The sequence below is a fragment of the Mus caroli genome, chromosome 2, assembly GCF_900094665.2.
Source record: "Mus caroli chromosome 2, CAROLI_EIJ_v1.1, whole genome shotgun sequence".
NCBI lineage: Eukaryota > Metazoa > Chordata > Mammalia > Rodentia > Muridae > Mus > Mus caroli.
In genome coordinates, this window is record NC_034571.1 from 113,006,513 (window position 1) to 113,024,917 (window position 18,405).

The 18,405-nt window shown below is 47.5% G+C and overlaps 1 protein-coding gene across 2 annotated transcripts in view; it reads right to left on the reverse strand.

The window, feature by feature from the left end:
• Nucleotides 1-416: 416 nt before the first annotated feature.
• Pla2g4e (phospholipase A2 group IVE) overlaps nt 417-18,405 on the reverse strand; it is a 70,964-nt gene continuing 52,975 nt past the window's right edge. For both annotated transcript variants that reach the window (XM_029470209.1, XM_021156839.2), the window contains 10 exons: nt 16,542-16,677; nt 15,257-15,393; nt 11,096-11,318; nt 8,629-8,743; nt 8,034-8,171; nt 6,077-6,184; nt 5,468-5,671; nt 4,386-4,552; nt 2,719-2,902; nt 417-2,294 (listed from right to left, as the gene is read on the reverse strand). In XM_029470209.1, the coding sequence (XP_029326069.1) occupies nt 2,077-2,294; nt 2,719-2,902; nt 4,386-4,552; nt 5,468-5,671; nt 6,077-6,184; nt 8,034-8,171; nt 8,629-8,743; nt 11,096-11,318; nt 15,257-15,393; nt 16,542-16,677 (1,630 nt within the window). In that variant the 3' untranslated portion in view covers nt 417-2,076. The remainder of the gene's footprint in view (nt 2,295-2,718; nt 2,903-4,385; nt 4,553-5,467; nt 5,672-6,076; nt 6,185-8,033; nt 8,172-8,628; nt 8,744-11,095; nt 11,319-15,256; nt 15,394-16,541; nt 16,678-18,405) is intronic.

Consider the following 18,405-nt stretch of genomic DNA (forward strand, 5'->3'; position numbering starts at 1 on the left):
ATCCATGAGATCTGACATCCTCTTCTGGGGTGTCTGAAGACAGCTACATTGTACTTATGTATAATAATAAATAAGTCTTTTTAAAAAATCTAGTCTTTGACAAATGCTTGTTTTACAGACTAGGAAAAAGCCCTACACACTTCTTCGGTTGCAGTAAATGAATCTTTGGCTCGGAGTGAGCAGAGGCTCAGAACCAACTGTACAGCTACAGTGCACTCACATACATAAAATAAATAAAATAAATCTATGGAAAAAAAAAAAAAAGAAAGACCAGAGGAGTGCATTGTGAAGCTGAGGGCAGAGGTGAGAGTTAGGAGCAAGGATGGTGGTCAGAAGTGCTTTGTGGCACCAGAAATGAAAACAGATGAACCAATATTCACCTTCAAATCACTTTATTCTGTGTTCAAATGGTACAGTGCTCTTATAAACTTTATATGCGATGGTGAGTCAAACCTTGCAAAATGCAAGGTTCTATCTTGGCTCTCTTTGACAATTCAGAGCCTGTTCTCTGCATTGGGGAAGCAAAAGCAATGCCAGCCAGCTACTCCAGTAGAAGGCTAGAGGAGGTGATGAACATCCAACTCACATCAACAACACCTGGGTAGGGACCAGTTTTCCAGGATCAGAAGCCCAGCTTATCAGTGGTTCAGCGGAGTCTGCGGACTCATGCTCCCCAGGCTGGTAGGAGAGTGTGATAAATCCATCCTTCCCCAATGGTACTCACACGGGAGTCAACCCCCCTCACTGACAGGTAAGGCTGGAGCAGAGGCACTGGTGTGTCTTCATAGTATGGGTTCCTGTCAGTGTGGCTGGGTCTGGGCTTATAGCCAGGCCCAATCGAATCCACTTTAAATAGCAATGATGGAAACAGGAGTCCATTTGAAACATATAAACAAAACCGTTGGGTGTCATTCATCTCTCAACAACCAGGACTTTGGAGGGATCATGTGGCTCAGAAAGAGGGCCTTGTCCTCCAGGCACGTTGGGCTCCCCAAAGGCCACATACCTAGCTGCCCTTTGGCTTTCACCTGCTCACTGCAGGGACCCCCTTCTATCCTTTAGTGAAGTCTGGAGGCTGGGTGTCCGGGTGTCCAGGGCTTCCCAGGATTCTCCTCCAAAGCTGAGGTCTTTGTCAGAGTCCTAACTCACCATTCTGAGGTCATCTTTCCTAACTTTATTCTCTGAGTCACTGTATAAGAACGTAGATAAATCGGCCATAGTGTTTCTGTGATAAATAAGAAGAATCATACTTATAAATAAATAACCCCATCTGCAAGCCAGAGAGATGCCAGAGGACGTTAATGGCGCCAGACAGCGTCATGCACCCGGTGCTGCTTGCCCACAGCCTGCCAAGGCTTCCCTGGATCCTCACTCTGTGAGCTTCTGCTGCACTGTGAACAGTGCCTGGTTTCATTGGAGCTGAGGGCTCAGACCTGGTCCTGGTCAGGCTCACATGCACACCAGCCCAGGGATCTGGTAGCTGAAGAGGCACCAGTGACACAGGTTTGGTCACCTGTTTGGCTTTGCAGCGACAGAGACCAGGCTTTCTACTAATATTCTCTTCATCGTAGTAAAAAATAAAAATCAATCACAAAATACTATTGACAACAAGAATTCCATAGATGCAATTACCTTAAATTTACAAAGCATTTTCTAGCGAACTGTAAAGCAGTTCTTGGTCTTCCTGGACATTTCTCTAGACTGGCCATGGAAGGAAGAAAAAGAGGGGAGGGGAGGCTTAGGGAACTTTTGCCTCCAGCTCTAAGGGTGAGGGCTCTTGGGAACTAGCCACACTCTGTGCCCACATATTCACATTCTATACTTGAGACTGTGTGGGAGTCTGTGACCCTGGTATCTTCCTTGCCAGAAAGTGGAGAGAAGCCCTAGGGGTAAAAAACCCAATAGACTCTTCTTTTCTCTCTCACCTTTGTACATTTGTAACATTTTACTAGAAAGCCCAAGCCGGGCTGTTGCAACCCTAGCCAGAGATCAGGGCCAGCTGTGTGTGAGGTCTGCTTTGGAGGCGATGCTTCTGACAATAGAAGCAGACACAAGATGGATAGGACTCCCCCAGGCCTAGGAGGGACACTGGCTCCTCATGCGTTTCTTCTCCACCGCTAGTCTCACGGCCTGAATGAGCTTGTCTCTGTTATTGAGGATATTATACTCTGAGAGCTTCACCAGCTTGTCGAAGGCGGCCTCTGTGTACGTCAGCTCCTTGGTGGCATAGGGAGACTTTGGTCCATAGATGTTCAGCTGGCCCAGTTCCAGCTCCTCAGGACTTCGCTCTACACCTTGGGGCAGGAGGATATGCTATAGACACTTCTGGTAGATTGTAAGGACTTGTTTATACACATAGACACTTGCATGTATGCACTCTCACACATATGTGTGTGCGCATACACAGACACACACAGAACAGAGACACACACAGACACACACACACACACACACACACACACACACACACACACACGTTCCTCTGGGCAGAGGCACAGTTCATCTATTTCAAGAGTCTACATAGCTGGGTATCATAAAATGGTCAAATGACTAACAGAGCAGAGACCATGTTGCCAACTCATGGATAAAGATGGAAGGAAGGAACTCTCTTTCTCTCTCTGGGCTCCGACTAGAGCTAAGCCAGGTATCCCAGCCAGGAGATTTCATCTATGTCCGGTGGGAACTGGACATAGAACATACAACATAGAGGGGGCTTACCTGGAGCCTTGTACTTCTGGAAGGTGTCACTGATGAGTGGGAAGTAAGCCACGATGGGGGCATCGGGCTCCTGGGGATTCTCCATCACGTAGCACTCCTTGAGGCTGTTGTCATCTTCCAGGATGGAGAAGCTGGGGAAGGGGATCTTCTGCTCCGTGCAGTACTCACAGGTTTGTTTCAGGGGCTGCAACAGCATGGGAGAGCCGTGAGCACTGGAAGCCTGGGGTAGGGAAACCACACAGACGTCCTGGGACTGGTTTCCTGATTGTCCTAGCTAACTCTGGTCCCAACCTGCTTTGCCACTGTGTGGAATTTTTAGGGGGAAAAAAAAAAGAGCTAGCTCAGGACAAAAAGTCCAGGCAGTAGGCTAGCCTAGCCAGCCGCGAGCTTCTTCCATGAATTTTTTAAACCCAGAAGCCCTGCTAATGCTACATCGACTAAAAGACAGAGCAGGGAGACAGCGGGGGCATCCTGTGAGACTAACAGACTCTGGGCCCAGTCCCCTGGGGTCCTGACTGGCAGTGTCCAAGGGCTGGGCTTTGAAAAGGTGCCGTTAAAAGTCAGAGTCCTGTGCCTGCCTCACTTGCATGTGCTCCAGCTAGCTATTTAGTCTTGGTTCCCGCCTCTGATCTAGGGATAGCAGTGACTGTGCCATCTACATAAAGAACTGGTGCAAGGGCCCGGCGAGAGCCTGGGTAGGGACGTACACTGTCATTTATTTACAAACCCAGGTCACAATCATTGCTCTCTCTTCTCTCTTCTCTCTCTCTCTCTCTCTCTCTCTCTCTCTCTCTCTCTCTCTCTCTCTTTCTCTCTGAGACAGGGTTTCTGTGTGTATCCTTGGCTCTCCTGGAACTCACTCTGTAGACCAGGCTGGCCTCGAACTCAGAAATCCCCCTGCCTCTGCCTCCCAAGTGCTGGGATTAAAGGCGTGCGCCACCAACGCCCGGCTCATTGCTCTCATTTTTGTCAGCTGTCTGTAATTCCTTTCTTCTCCCAGCTTTAGGCTGGATTTTATGTCAAAGTCAACCGGGAAAAAAAAAAAAAGAAAAGAAAAAAACAAAATAAACCAAAAAACAAAAACCAAAAGCTCAGGATTTTCCCTTAAAGAGAAAGTAGTAGTAGTAGTAATAATATAAGTTCAATTCCCAGCAACCACATGGTGGCTCACAATATTTCTAATGGGATCTGATGCCCTCTTCTGGTGTGTCTGAAGATAGCGACAGTGTATTCACATACTATATATATATGTGTGTGTGTGTATGTGTGTGTGTGTGTGTGTGTGTATCAACAATACCACCATTGGTCACCTGTGTGATCATATGGAAATCCTATGATTACATGGTCCCTGGGATTATTTTAAAAATAAGATATTACAAACGAATCATGATTTTTTTTCAGCTGAAAAATGACCAAGTACATCAGATGCTCAAACGTGATAATAAAGTTGCCATTTACTGAGTGCATGTAAACCCCCCAAGTCCCAGCGCATGAAAGCCAGCCAGTTGCCTGTGATATTTAGTCCTCTAGCCTGCACCATGCCATGCCTTAGTCTCAGAGTGTGTTTGCAGAGTGCATTTTCCCATTGCAGCCGCTCAGGCCTCTGAGGTGGTGGTGCTGTAACCGCGCAGGAGCCCTGAAGCCGGGGCTGTCTCTGTAATACTTGCCTTTGTCTGGGATCCTGCGCAGTAATTGAGGTGGATGATAAGGTCGACTTTTCTCTCTGGCCTAAGGAGGGGTGCGTAGCTGGAGTTGACAAAGAACGCAGTGTCCAGTAGGTTCAGGTGTTTTGCAAACTGTGTCAGCTGGTTTGGGAAGGTGTCCAGTACTGTGTCTGAAAGTCAAGCCTTCTCGTTACCATCCTACCAGGTGACCTGATGTCAGCTGTGGGTGGGGTGAAGGCCCTGGTATGTACTGAGTGCCCTCCCTGGAACTTTCTCTCTTCAGCCCGGGCCTCTAGCCTCCCACATACTCCTAGGGCACTGAGTCCTACTTCTCTGTGTAGGCTAGTGGACACCAGCATGCTCTTGAAGCTTTAGCAAGTCTTCTATGGGTTATGCACACAACCCCACTGTGACCCATCCATAGACCTAGTGGTGAAGAAAGGGCTTAAGGGCATCTTATAAACTATGGCTACCCACGGACCCAGAGTTATCAGCCCCGTTATCACCAGATAGCAAGGACAAAATAACAGTCCACGCTGAAGGGAATTTGCAGGCTGTGGACAAATAAAACAACAGAGAAGATTGCCATATGGTGGGATAGGACGAATGTTAGCCCTAGTCCCCAAAGCCTTTTCAAGGAGGCATACAGCATCCCAGCATCCCAGCTATGAGAGTGTGGCCTAAGGCCTGGGGCTGTGAGACTGAGCTGGGCTGTGCTTGCTCACCTGCAATGGGGGCACCACTCACAGTCAAAGGTGCTCCCAAAAGATATTGCTAAAAAAGTCCATATTTTTCCATTTGTACAACTGGGCCAACTTCTGCAGCTGGAACTGCTAGGAAGATTCTGTGGTCACAGCCAATTAACTAATTCATGCCTGTATTGCCCCCTGCTGGCAAAGCCATATTCATTCAAGCTCTCAGTCATAGAGTGTCATGCCCTGCCCCACTCCCCTCCTCCCCACCTCCCTTACCCAAGCTGGCTGTGTTCTGCCCAGTAACATGACCAGAGGAGACCATCTTTCTCTATGGCCACATCCATGCTTGCTTTTCCTTCCTCCCAACATCGCCAGCCCAGGTTGGGGTACCTTTCCACATAGAGAACTGACTGTTCTGTAAGTAGTCAGTATGCAGCTGCATCCCGTACAGGAAGTTGTGGAACTCAGACACGAAGGGCCTGCGTGTGAGGATTTCTCGGAAGGTGTTGGACAGCCATGATGTTGGGATCACTACTGTGGTCTCTAGGGGGTTATCATCACATCTAGGGATTTCAGGCAGGATGGGATCATCTTCTGTAGGGAGAAGGGATGGAGGGCAGGTTACAAAAGCTGGGGTAGTACCTGGTTGCTTGACCCCAGAGAGCGAGCCATTTTATGAGACAAGGGTGGAGGATATGGAGGGTATAGAAAAGGAGAAAGAGAAGGAAGGAAGGCCCCGGTGAGGATGGTGAGCCCAGAAGTTTGGTTTTTTTCTGTGCTCACGAATCTGTGAGCTTATCAGCTCTCTGGATATCAGAGGCATCCTTCTGGCCTCAGCATGAGTACCGCCTACAACCACCCTGCCCCCAGTGATGCTCTAGGCAAACTGCCTTCCCATGTCTGGAGTGATGTGGAAACCCTGACAGGCAATCAGTCCTTGCTTCATGACCCATAGCCAGTATATTCATTACCCAAGAGGGGAACTAGGGTGTCACCCACCGATGTCATGCAGTCTCTCCCTTGTCCACCTATAGAAAAACTCCTCTGAGGTGTGAGACAAATTCCAGGCATCAAGCAGGTTCAGGGAAAATATGCTACTCCACAACCCTAGAGAAGCAGAGAGGTCATGAGCAACTGTCCCCAGACTCCCTGCCCACCCACCCCAACTCTCACTGGTCCGGCCTTATCCCCATTCCTACTCTAGGCCAGGCTATTTGGAGGGTGGGGTGGGGTGGGGCTGACTTGGATTTCTGTCTCCCACAGGACAGTTCTATGCAGACTGATGGTACCAATGCTCAGCTCTTTTTCTCCCTTCCCTCAGTGCAGGGAGCAGGGAGTGCTTAAGGCACAGCTATGTCGGGGAATGACAGCTGAAAGTGTAGGCTTTAAGTTCAGGCCCTGTTCTGATCTTGCATCAGTCTACATGGAGAAAGCATTAAGACAGTATCTTGTATACAGTAAGCCTTGATACACATAAGGCTAGATCTTACTTTTAATGCAAATTTTATATAGTAATATTATAAAGACACATTAAAATTTAATAATAATAATAATAATAATAATAATAATTAATAAAGCCAGATATAGGAACTCACACCTGTAGTCCCAGTAGGGAGGCTGAAGCAAGAGGACTGACATGAATTTGAAACTAGCCTAGGATATTTATAAAATAAGTTCCAGGCCCACCTGGGCTACAGAGTAAGTGAGACACTATCACCAACAAGCAAACACTAATGATTATATTCTTAATTTAATTTAATTTCTCATCTTACATGGAGATGAGAAAACAGGCCCAGAGAAATTAGGTAATAGGCAACCTCTGTGCAGCTAACATGTGAAGAATCAGAGTTCAAACTGATCTACAGGTCTGAGAAGCACATGGGACCAAGTCTCAGGGAAAAAGGGACTGTGGGTTGTGGGCTGTAATGTGGAGTTCGTAGAAGAAATGAGCCTTGAGTTAGATTTTCTGGAATGGGTTGCTCTGGAGTAAGTCGATAGACATCCTGTTTAAATAAAAGAAGTTCAAGCCAGGGGTGGTGGTGCACGCCTTTAATCCCAGCACTCGGGAGGCAGAGGCAGGCGGATTTCTGAGTTCGAGGCCAGCCTGGTCTACAGAGTGAGTTCCAGGACAGCCAGGGCTGTCCTGTCAGTCTGTCAGTATACAGAGAAACCCTGTCTCAAACAACAACAAAACAAACAAACAAAGAAGTTTAAACAGCTGCCCTTGAAGCTGTAATGATAGGCTTATTTTCTGAGGTCATTTTTTGCAGATGAGACTCTGAAGCAAAGAACAAAGATTGGCTGCCACAGTCCGTGGACCCTGTACTCAGTGACCTTGGCTTCTGAGGAGCCAAAGAGCAAGGAACAGGGAGCTCGGCTAGGCTTTCCCAGCCAGTGGCTCTGTCCTTTCTGTTGGGGGGGTCCTCTCTGCCTGGGATCTGAGATGCTGTGTCTTCCCTGCAAGCAGACCCACTGCTGCCTGGAGCCAGGCAAGGAGAAAGTTGGGGTGATAATCTTCTATCTCATGGGGCTGGAGAGATGGCTCAGTGGTCAAGAGCACTGACTGCTCTTCTAGATAGAGGTCCTGAGTTCAAATCCCAGCCACAAATATCTTTAAAAAAATATTTTTTTCCTATCTCAGCTTTCCATACCTCAGAAGATCTTCCATGCAAGATCTTCTGAGTAAACCTCAAATAGACCACAGGAGACCAGGGTGCTGGGATCCTCCCTTTACTGATGTCTCCCTGGGTCTAACAGGCTTTGGGAAGATTAAAGCAGTTGCAATGTGGAAGTAGATTCAGGAGCCCCTCCTGGTTTAATGCAAAGCAGCAAATCCAGAAAGTTCAAGAACTCAAGACTAACCAAGGCGGCCAGCAACGGGCCTGGATTCTCCCTGTTATCTGTTAGTCAAAGGCAGGCCTGGCCCTCTCTGGGGCTGAGTATCTTAGGGAGTCACCTAGCATGTAGCACATCTCCGGCTCAGGAATCCTCTTCATCAGCCGCCCCATGAAGAACTCGGAGCCAAATAACTCGCTGGGGATGAAGGCTCCGTACTTCTGCATGCCCACCTCGTAGGGGGAGAACTCGAACCATTCTGTACACAGGGAGCAACATTAGTCTCAGGTTGGGGAGTCATCCACACAGCCTTCCCTCCAGCCCTCCAGTGGTTCCAGGGCCATGGGGAGCGTGCGATTGCAAGTTGCAGTTCCCCTTTGTGACACAAGGGGGCACTTGCTGCAGGACAAAACAACTCTACAAATCGCTGGGCTCAACTTTTGTTCCCCAAAGTTGGATAAACAGGGGCAAAAATGGACCCTTCTACGTTTCCCTTTTGAGCAGCCTGAGAAAAATCTTAGAGTTTCATTTTTCACCGTCTTCATTTCTCACTGACTCATCAGATAAGCCCCGGAACGTTAGGAGCCTGATCAGCTCCACTTATGAGGGAGATTTCTTCAGCTGTGGGGCACTGTTTATTGATGTGGAGATTGGTAAAGGGTGTGTTGTACCCGCCAAGAAGGGATCCCCTCTAAGTCACTAGCCAGCAGCGTTACCTCTGAAGTCCTGGTTGCTTACATCATCCTTGACATTGATGGTGAGGTAGATGGGCAGAGGGTTCTGTCCCCGGCACAGAGCAGCTCGCTGATCTGACAGCTTGCATTCGTTTTTCTGTAGGGACACCAGTGCTTAGGGGAGGTGGCTGACACTAAGCCAGTGAAGAACAAGAGAACAATCGGGAACCCTTAACAGGCTCCGGATGCCCCCAGGTAACTTGTATTGGCTTCAGCGACTGGAGCTGTCAACTCTTAAATGCATTTGGAGAATGCATAGCATCTTCTTAGGCTGCCTGGCAGCTAAGTAGGGTGGGGCTGGCTCTGTAATTTAAGGCTGTCTTCTGGGGTCTCAGGGTTCTCGTGTCTCAGGAGCTAGAGGATCTGGTGAAGGTCAGAAAGGGCACCATGGTTCCTTCTTAGTGCTATTATTTCCCATTCACTACTGAACCTGAGTGGCACCAGGAAATTTTGTCTTACTATTTTGGTGTGTTGGGTTCTCTCAAAATTTAAGAGGAAAAATCTCTCTCCCCTGTCCCTCCCTCCTCCTTCCCTCCTCCCTTCCTTCCCTCCCCTCCCCTCCCTCCCTCCCTCCTTTCTTCTTTCCTTCCTTTCTCCCTCCCTCCTTCCTTCCTTTCTTTCCTTCCTTCCTCCCTCCCTCTCCCTTCCTCCTTCCCTCCTTCCTTCTGTCCCTCCTTCCTAACTAGAGGCTTAAAAACCTGAAAGTAGGTGACAGTCTAGGTAAACCCCAAGTCCCAAGAGTCCTGTGTGTCATTAAGGCAAATCCTGACGCCTGGGCCACTGTGTCCCAAAGTGAATCAGGCAGCACAAATGAGGCAAAGCTGAGGTACTAGGGACCCAAGCTCTGACTATCCGTGGTTACTCTGTGCATAAAGACTCAGGACCCTGGGTGGAATGGCAAACACTTGTGCTGGCCAACAACTCTTAGCCCTTCTCTGAAGCAAAATAGGGTACTTATCACATGTGGACCCAGAGATCTGAACAATATAGGGTTAAATGTCCTAAAAGTAAAGCCACAGACTCAGGGAAGAGACCAGTTGGGTCAGGAGTGCTGGAGGGCAGTGGGTTCCTGCTGCAGCCAGAGTGGAAGAGCAGAGGCCTCCTCCCAGCCTCCTAGCCATGCCTCTCTCCTCCCAGCCTCCTAGCTGTGCCTCTCTCCTCCTAGCCCAGTTCTTCATTGCACGAGAGCCTCAGAACACTCAGACTTCCTGCCTAGAAAGCTGTCATGTTTTCTCCTCATCATATGGGTTACTATCGATTATTATTGCTACAAATTGTTTTGATGCCCATTGTGATAATGCATGCTTTTAATCCCATCATGTGGGGGACAGAGGCAGATGGACCCAAGGCCCTCTTCTGACCTCTGTGGGCACACATGGTACGAACACACACACACAGACACACACACACACAGACACACACACACACAGGTGAAATAATCATACACATAAAATAAATCTAAATAATTATCTTTCAACTAAAAAAATGAAAGAGGAATAAGTAAATATTACAGATGAGAGCTAGCCCAGTTTGGTGGCACATTCATGTAATCCCAGCACTTGGAAGGAGGAAGCAAGAGAATAAACTACAAGTTCAAAGCCAGCTCCAACTATGTGAGTTCCAGGCTAGCCTGGGCTATATATACAATGTGAGACTTTATCTCAGAACAACAACAAAAAATAAGAGTCAACTTATTGTTGACTGCTCAAAATGCCTCATTTCCTTTTCTTTTTATGTGTTTCATGTGTATGTATGTGTGGTATGCACACATATACTTAATGTGTGTTTGCATGCATGATGGTGTATGCAAGTGTGTATGTATGTATATAAGTATGTATGTGTGTGTATGTGTGTATATGTGTGTGTACATGTGTAAGTATGTGTATATGTGTGTATGTGTATATGTGTGTATGTGTATATGTGTGTATGTGTCTAGAGATTCCAAGGTTGACATCAGATGTCTTCTTCAATTGCTTCTCACTTTGTTTGTTGAGGAAGGGTCTCTTGCTGGATCAGGAACTTAACACAAGGGCCTTGTTGTGAGTCTTTCCAGGCCACACAATACTTACATGCTTCTGTCTGGTTTTTCCTTGTCTTTGTGGGGTCAGACTGAAAGCATGATTAACAGCTCTCTAGCTCTGCCCAGCTTCTTTCCCATTTTCTCCTGTGGATGCTTTGGAATGGCTTTCAGAAAATACGCTTTGTGTATGCAGGGGAGCACCCAGGCTCGCCCAACATGGGGTCTTAGTTCTCAGAAAGGGATGTGAAAGATGACCTCACCATCTTTATCACTCCAATATGTATTTGGACACCCCCATGATTCTTCCAGCATGATGATGCACCTGCAGGTCTAGCCTAATGTTTTTGACCATAGAGGCTCAGAGGAGGAAAGAGTATGATTGGATACCAGTCTAGGCAGGTGGGACCCAGGAAAGACTTGAACACTCACTTTATCTCCCAGACTGTACTCGATCAGCTTGCCCCAAAAGTCTGTAAACGTGGTCTTATAGCCCTCCTGGCCGTGCCTTTGGAGGTCCTCTCGCCATTTGTAGAGCTGATCTGGGAACAGGGCAGGCATCTTGTCTTTGACAACATGTCTCCGGGCCTCAAAGACAACAGTCTCCAGGTTTTTGGAGGACCACTCAGGATCACTGTACAAGGTAGCCATCGTCCTGGTGAGAGACAAGCACAGATGACCCTGGACCTGGTCTGAGCAACTCTATGTCCAGATGGGACAGAAGATGGGCAGATCTTGAGATCATGAGGAGTCCCAAACCTGGCAGGAGAAGAGCCCAGACAGAGGAGAGGGAATGAGGGAGGCCTGTGGCGAGAGACAAGCAAACACTGCTCCTCGTAACTGACCATTTCCCTCTCTTGAATGCCTATTGTATGTTGGGTGTATCACGCTAGTTGAGATAAGAATTCTGGGCTCAGATCTTCCTGGGTTCAAAACCAAGCTCTACCACTCACTTGCTATGTGATCTTGGGGAAGCTACTTAGCCACTCTTTGCCTTAGTGTCCCTAACTGAAGTGGCAAAGAATTGTGATTGATGTGCCCAGCTCATACAGTTCTTGTAAAAAATTAAAAATCATAGAAGTTAGCACTGAGTGAAGCACCAGAGCTGTGAAGAGGTCGGGATGGGAACATTTGATTCCTGGATTGGCTGATTCTGGACTAAGACACTAATTCAAGCTTCACTTCCTGGAGCCCAGAGCTGCTCTTCCAGAGGACCCAGATTCAACTTCTAGTACCTACATAACAGCTTACAACTATCGTTAACTCCAGAGGATCCAACGCCCTCTTCTGGCCTCTGCAGGCACCAGGCATGCTGCACAGACATACATGCAGGCAAAACACTCACATACTTAAAGTAAGTATTGAAAAGGTTTATTTCATCTCTGCTCCTCCTCTGCCTCTTCTCCTTCCCCTTCTTTCTCATTCTCCACCTCCTCTTTTCCTCCTTAACTTTTATCTGGACTGTGGTGAATGGAGGCAGCAAGGCTAGGCCTGAGGTCCTCTCTGTCTCCTGCTTGCCCCACAGAAGTCCAGCAAGGCTCCGCTGAAGCGAGTTAACTTTACAGTTATTTGGGAGCGGCCCTTGAACACAGGCCCTGGACTGAGTTCAGAGCCCGGGTTTGGGGTCCAGTGAGATGGTTCAGCAGGGAAAGGTGATTGCTGACAAGCATGACTCCCTGAGTTTGATCCCGGGCATCTATGTGGTAAGAGGAAAGAACCAAGACCTGAAAGTTGTCCTCCACACGGGCGTAGTCACACAAGCATTGTGTGAGTACACACGGACACATAATTTAAAATAATCTTTTAGAAGAAAGCTTTAAAAACTCCAGTCACGAGCTGAATGACCTTGACAGGCAATGGTCATCTAACTCTCTGTTCTCCAGTTCAGTGGTCCTTAGCTGGGTCTGGGTCTGTTGGATCAAACTTCTGTATGTCAACATAGGGAAGGGCCCTCTTTATTCTGTTCCAGAGCACCCCACAGTGGCAGGAGAATTTGTCTAAGGACTCCCAATATACAAACAAGTGTCTCCTTCCTTCTTAGGACTGGTTCCAAGAAAGATGGAAAATGGTGGGATCTCTTCTACAGATAGTACCCTGCCCTCCATAACACGTATTTGTTACTTTCATACTTTTGAAAAGTTTCCCCCAAACCCATTGCTAAGTCTTTATTAATTTAGTCTTCATTTATTAACAGGGTTTTATGTAGACCAGGCTGGCCTCCAACTCAGTAGGTAGCTGAGACTGGCCTAGAACTCCTGATCTTCTTGCCTCTTTCTACCCCCTGAGTGTTAGCTAGTATTAGAGGCATGTACCACCACCCTCAGCTTGTTAATCTTTGTTGATTAAAAAAAAAAACTTAAAAATTGATTTGTTTATTCTGTGCTCTGTTTGAGTGTATACCTGACTGCTAGAAGAGGCCACCAGATCCCATTACAGATGGTTGTGAGCCACCATGTAGCTGCTGGGACTTGAACTCAGGACCTCTGGAAGAGCAGTCAGGGCTCTTAACCACTGAGCCATCTCTCTAGCCTGCTAACTGTTGTTTTAAAAGGCAATTTTCCCCATGCTTTCCCCAGTTCAGGGGCCCTGTGAATGTTTTACTTTGACATTTTGACTGGGCCTGAGGCCCTGTCTTCTGTCTACCACACAGTAGCCCAACAGAATGATACAGTGCCCCATCCCTGCTTAAACAAGTTATCATTTTAAACATACTTATTATTATTATTATTACTGATTTTGTTTTTGTTTGAGATGGGGTTTCACTATGAAACCCTGGCTAGTTTGGAACTTGATAAGTAGATCAGGCTAGCCTTGAATTCACAAAAGTCCACCTGTCTCTGACTCCTGAATGCTGGGCCACCATGTCCACTATAATAATAATAATTTAAAAAAATATGTGAGGCATTGGATCCTCCTAGAACTGGAGTTGCAGGCACTTTTGAATTTCCTGACATGGGTGTTGGGAACTAAAGTTGGTTCCTCTGTAAGAGCAGCATGCTTTTCATAGCCGAGCATCTCTCTAGTGCTGTGACTTTCTATCTGGGTGTAGCCACTGAACCTGCGCCCTGGATGGAGTTTAGATTTTAGGTCTATGAATCCTGACATGGGTGACCTGGGGCAAGAACTTGTGCTTCTCCGCTATAGAATAACAGTGGAGTCATTACGGGTGACCTCCTTACCTGCAGGTTCTTCATCTAGAGAACTAACCAACTGTAGATTGAAATCATTCAAAAAACTCCTTCTGTTTACTGAACCTCTGTGGACTGTCATTATTCCCGAAATAAGAGAACATATCTACTTACACAGAAATCGCACTGGTGCTGTAAGTAATCTAGAGATGACTTCAGGAACCCCTTAGGAGTGTGTGGGGGACATTATGCAGATAAATTGCCATGTATATATATATAAGGGGCTTGACTATCAGCTGAGAGAAATAGTCCCCTGGATATCCTGTAACCAGTCCTTCTAGGATGCTATGCCGGATGCAGAGGACAGCACTTCAACTTGTCCCACCTGATCCAAAGCATCTGAGGAGTAGCTATCAAGGGGACTTCCCAGGACAGGTTCACATCCAGTCCCTCTGATCAGAACCACGAGGAGTTCCATAGAAAGAAAAGGCACAGCAGAGGGACTGTGCCCTGACACAGTAAGATGTAGCTCTGGCTAAGAGCGGTTAAGAACACTGACTGCTCTTTCAGAGGTTCTGAGTTCAATTCTCAGCAACCACATGGTGGCTCACAACCATCTGCAATGGGATCCGATGCCCTCTTCTGGTGTATCTGAAGACAGCTATAGTGTACTCACATACATAAAATAAATTAATAAATCCTTAAAAAAAAAAAAGACTCTTGTGTATAAAGACAACTGTGTCGGTGACATTCATTGAAACATTTTCATTAATCTGTAAGCTCCTTTATTTCTTTTGAGTTAAATATTAATGAACAAATAACACCCTCCCCCCCCCCCCCCCCGTGCTATGTCTCCTGTTAGATTTGACCCTGCCAGGCTTCCTTTTAGGAGCCCAGGGTCCACCTCCCTTTCACCTCAGCAGAGTCAGGAGGAGGCAGCCCTGTGCAAGCTCTACTCACTCCTTTCAGCTGCTTGAGGCTGAGGCACTGATAGGGCAGCAACAAGGACAAAGGATAGCACCGAGGCACTGCAGGGAAGCAAGCCAGAGCAACCTGGCTGGTTATACCCATCCTGGGAGACTGGGCCAAGCCCCAAAAGAGGGTGGCTGCATCTCACTAGGAAAGACGGTAACACCAAGCTCATTTATCATTGGCCACCATGTTTTCTTGGACTGTGACCACAGCCCCAAGGACATAGCCAACAATGACCAATGTATACAGCAGCTCTGTGCTTAATACAGGGAGAGGCCAAGACTATTGTTAAGCCCACTTTACAGATCCAGCAACTGAGTCTAAGGAATTAAAATAAACGCCTCAAATCCCATAGCTGTGCATGGTAGAGTTTCCCAGCCATCATGAGTCACTTTTACTTAGGGTGGGAAAGTTCATAGTTCCACCAGATCCCAGACCACACCCATTTGGTACTTCCTCTGGGCTTCACCAATGACGGCGCCCAGTTCCTTACCAGGTTGCACCTGACAAGCCGGTGATGTAAGTAGAAATGTCCAGAAAGTTCAGCTTCTGCAACCCCAGCAGATGGCCATACAAGGAGACCATAGACCTTGTGCCACCTCCTGTGGCCATGATGGCTATTATTGGTACCTGTAGGCACAGAAGCAGACTTCTGGGAAGGGCTCCTCCACAGATAAGGACAAGGAGTGATCTCGGCTTAATACAAATGATGGAATACAGAGAGCTGGTTAAGAGAAGGGAGGGAAGGGGATGGTTCGAGGACTGCCTTTCCCAGAGCAGTGGGTAACTTAGTAGGGTCCAGAAGATCGCCTTTGCTCTAAACCAAGTTATGCTATCAGTAAGGGATCTGCTGCCTAACCTAGGCTCAGTTAACCAGAGAGTCCTCGTTAAAGAGTTCCGAGCACCCAACCCAGTTCTTTGTTAATAGGCATCAAAACTGAGACTGCATGCATAGATATGTGAGTATGGATGGTGACTGACTGACGTCTGCACTTCGCAGTGATGTCAGGACATCAGTCCCTGGTTGGGTACACGGCACACACTGAGCCTATGCAGCACTTGTGAGAGTGAGAGAAACCCACTTTACTGATGGCGAGGGTGACTAACATAGGTTTAAGGAGTCCCTGGTGTGGATCCCTAAAGATGAGATCAAAGAGGAAGCTTTGGACCAACTTCCTGTCTCCATTTAGTAGGGACTGCAAAGATTTTCCTGAAGCTGAGGCTCTACTCTATCTCAGCCTCAGAAGCAAGGGCTCACCTGCTCCCCGGGCTAACAGATAGAAGTGTAGGGGCACTTTGGCTGCCTCCAGGGGAAGAGGCAACTGGCTCTGGGATGGGAGGGGCTCTCTAACTTCCCCCCAGTCATTTCTGGTGGAGATGGGTACACAGTAGAAAAGAGAGAACAAGTGGATGGGGGCTGGGCACTGCGTGCCTAAGGTGATAGAATGTCAGAAGGTTTCCTGGCTGGGTGGGAATGACATCTCCACGCTGTCTCAGTGAGACAGCTTAGCTGGGTCAGGATCCTGAGTGTGCAGGTGCATTCGCATGCATGCATGCATTTGTTGGCAAGAGCCCCCCACCCCTACACAATTGAATCACACGTCTCAGGGCCCTTGTTCTGGCACCAGGACCTTAGCATTTGGAGCAAACACAGAACTCCAGGTGGTACAGTGGTCACCCTGGAGTTGGGAAGGATAAGGTGGCTAGTAGAACATGGAGTTGAGGGACCAAGAGTCCAGAGCAATCCTCAGCCGGGGCCAGTGCCCATGCTTACTCACCTCATCCTCATGCAGGCCTTCCTCCAGCTGCAGCACCTGACTTAGTGTCTTGGCCACCACCACCTTCCGCTTCTGCACAAACTCCACCTCTTCCTGGCACAGGCTGAATCCAAGCCGCACATCCAGTGTGTCAGAGCTGTGGGAAAGGGAGCCCTGTAGCTCCACCTTTAATCGGCAGATGTAGAGCCAAGTTCTACTCCGTATCTCTTCTGTGACCTTGGGCATCTACTCTCATCTGCAAAAATGCTTCCTGGCCAGCACTACCTTCAGTACTTCATGAGACACCAGGCATAGAGCTCCAGCGCCTTAGCTGGCTCACTGTAAGGAGGTGCTTGGCTAAAGACTGCTACTTCTGCCTCCTCAGCAGGATATAGAAAGTTCCAGAAAGTTTCTCTAGGTACCTTCTCGATCCCAAAGCTGATATGAGTGGGTAGGGTCTCTTACATCCCTTTGGTAAACCTTCCTGGACAGGGCTATAGAACATAGACTCTTCTGAGCCCCACAAACTAGCCCTCTGCTCCCAAGGAGCTCCCTGCTCCTTCTGAGCTCTTCCTGCCCACAAAATCACCATTCTCCTGCGTGTCTGTGCAACTGACAAAGCCACTCGCACCCCTGACCTCACTGTGTCATCCCCACAGTCCTTCCAGGCAGATGAGGCACAAGTTGCCATGACATGCCTGATACCTGCCCTCTTTTTATCACATTCTCTGCCTGGAGCAAGTCCAAGCCTGGCATAAGACCCTACCAGACCTGTCCAAGCTCACCTCAAACTCCTAGCAAAGCTGTGTATCCCTGAGGGCAGGGCCTGAGGCTCTCTCGGGCTCGAGGCTCTCCTGGCACCTCTCTTCCTATGAGAACTTATTTTCCCTGGCAGTCAGGGACGGCATAATAACAGTAGTGTTGGAGGGCATTTGCTGAACATCCTACCCACCATTTATATTCCTGGTATGTCACCTGCATTCATTTATGAGATTCAAAGAGCAAGCTGAAATTGTAGGTAAGAAAAATGAGACCCAGCAAGATTGAGTAACCCTTCTGATAACATATAACAAATCAAACTAGAAATAAAATTACAGGCAAGGGACCAGAGAGATGGCTGTTCTTCTAGGGGACCTAGATTCAATTCTCACTACCCACATGGCATCTTACAACAGTCAGTAACTCCAGTTTCAGGGGATATAACGCCTGCCAAGTCAAAGAAATAACCAATATTTCTTTGATTTGACACCAAAAATACAAGTGACAAGAGAGAAAATAGGTTTCATCAAAATTAAAAACCTTTGTTTTTTGAAGGCATCATCAAGAAAATGCAAAGGGGCGCTGGAAGCTATGGTTCAGTAGTTAGACCAGGGTTCAGTTCCCAGAACCTATCGGGAAGTTCACAACCTTCTGTCACCCCAGCACCAGGGTCCCTAATGCCCTCTTCTGGCCCCTGTAGGCACCAGGTATGCATATGACATACATATATACATATATATGTGTATGTGTGTGTGTGTGTGTATATATATATATGTATATATATACATACATATATACATACATACATGCATGCATACATGTAAATAGTCATACATAATGTAAAATAACACACATGCAAAAAAAGACATCTCACACAACAGGATTGAATATAAAATACTAGTACCCAGCATACACAAAGAACTTTTGTAAGTTAATAAGACAAGGCCGTTTAAAACATGGCCAAACAGCCGGGCGTGGTGGCGCACGCCTTTAATCCCAGCACTCGGGAGGCAGAGGCAGGCGAATTTCTGAGTTCGAGGCCAGCCTGGTCCACAAAGTGAGTGCCAGGACAGCCAGGGCTACACAGAGAAACCCTGCCTCGAAAAACCAAAAAAAAAAACAAAAA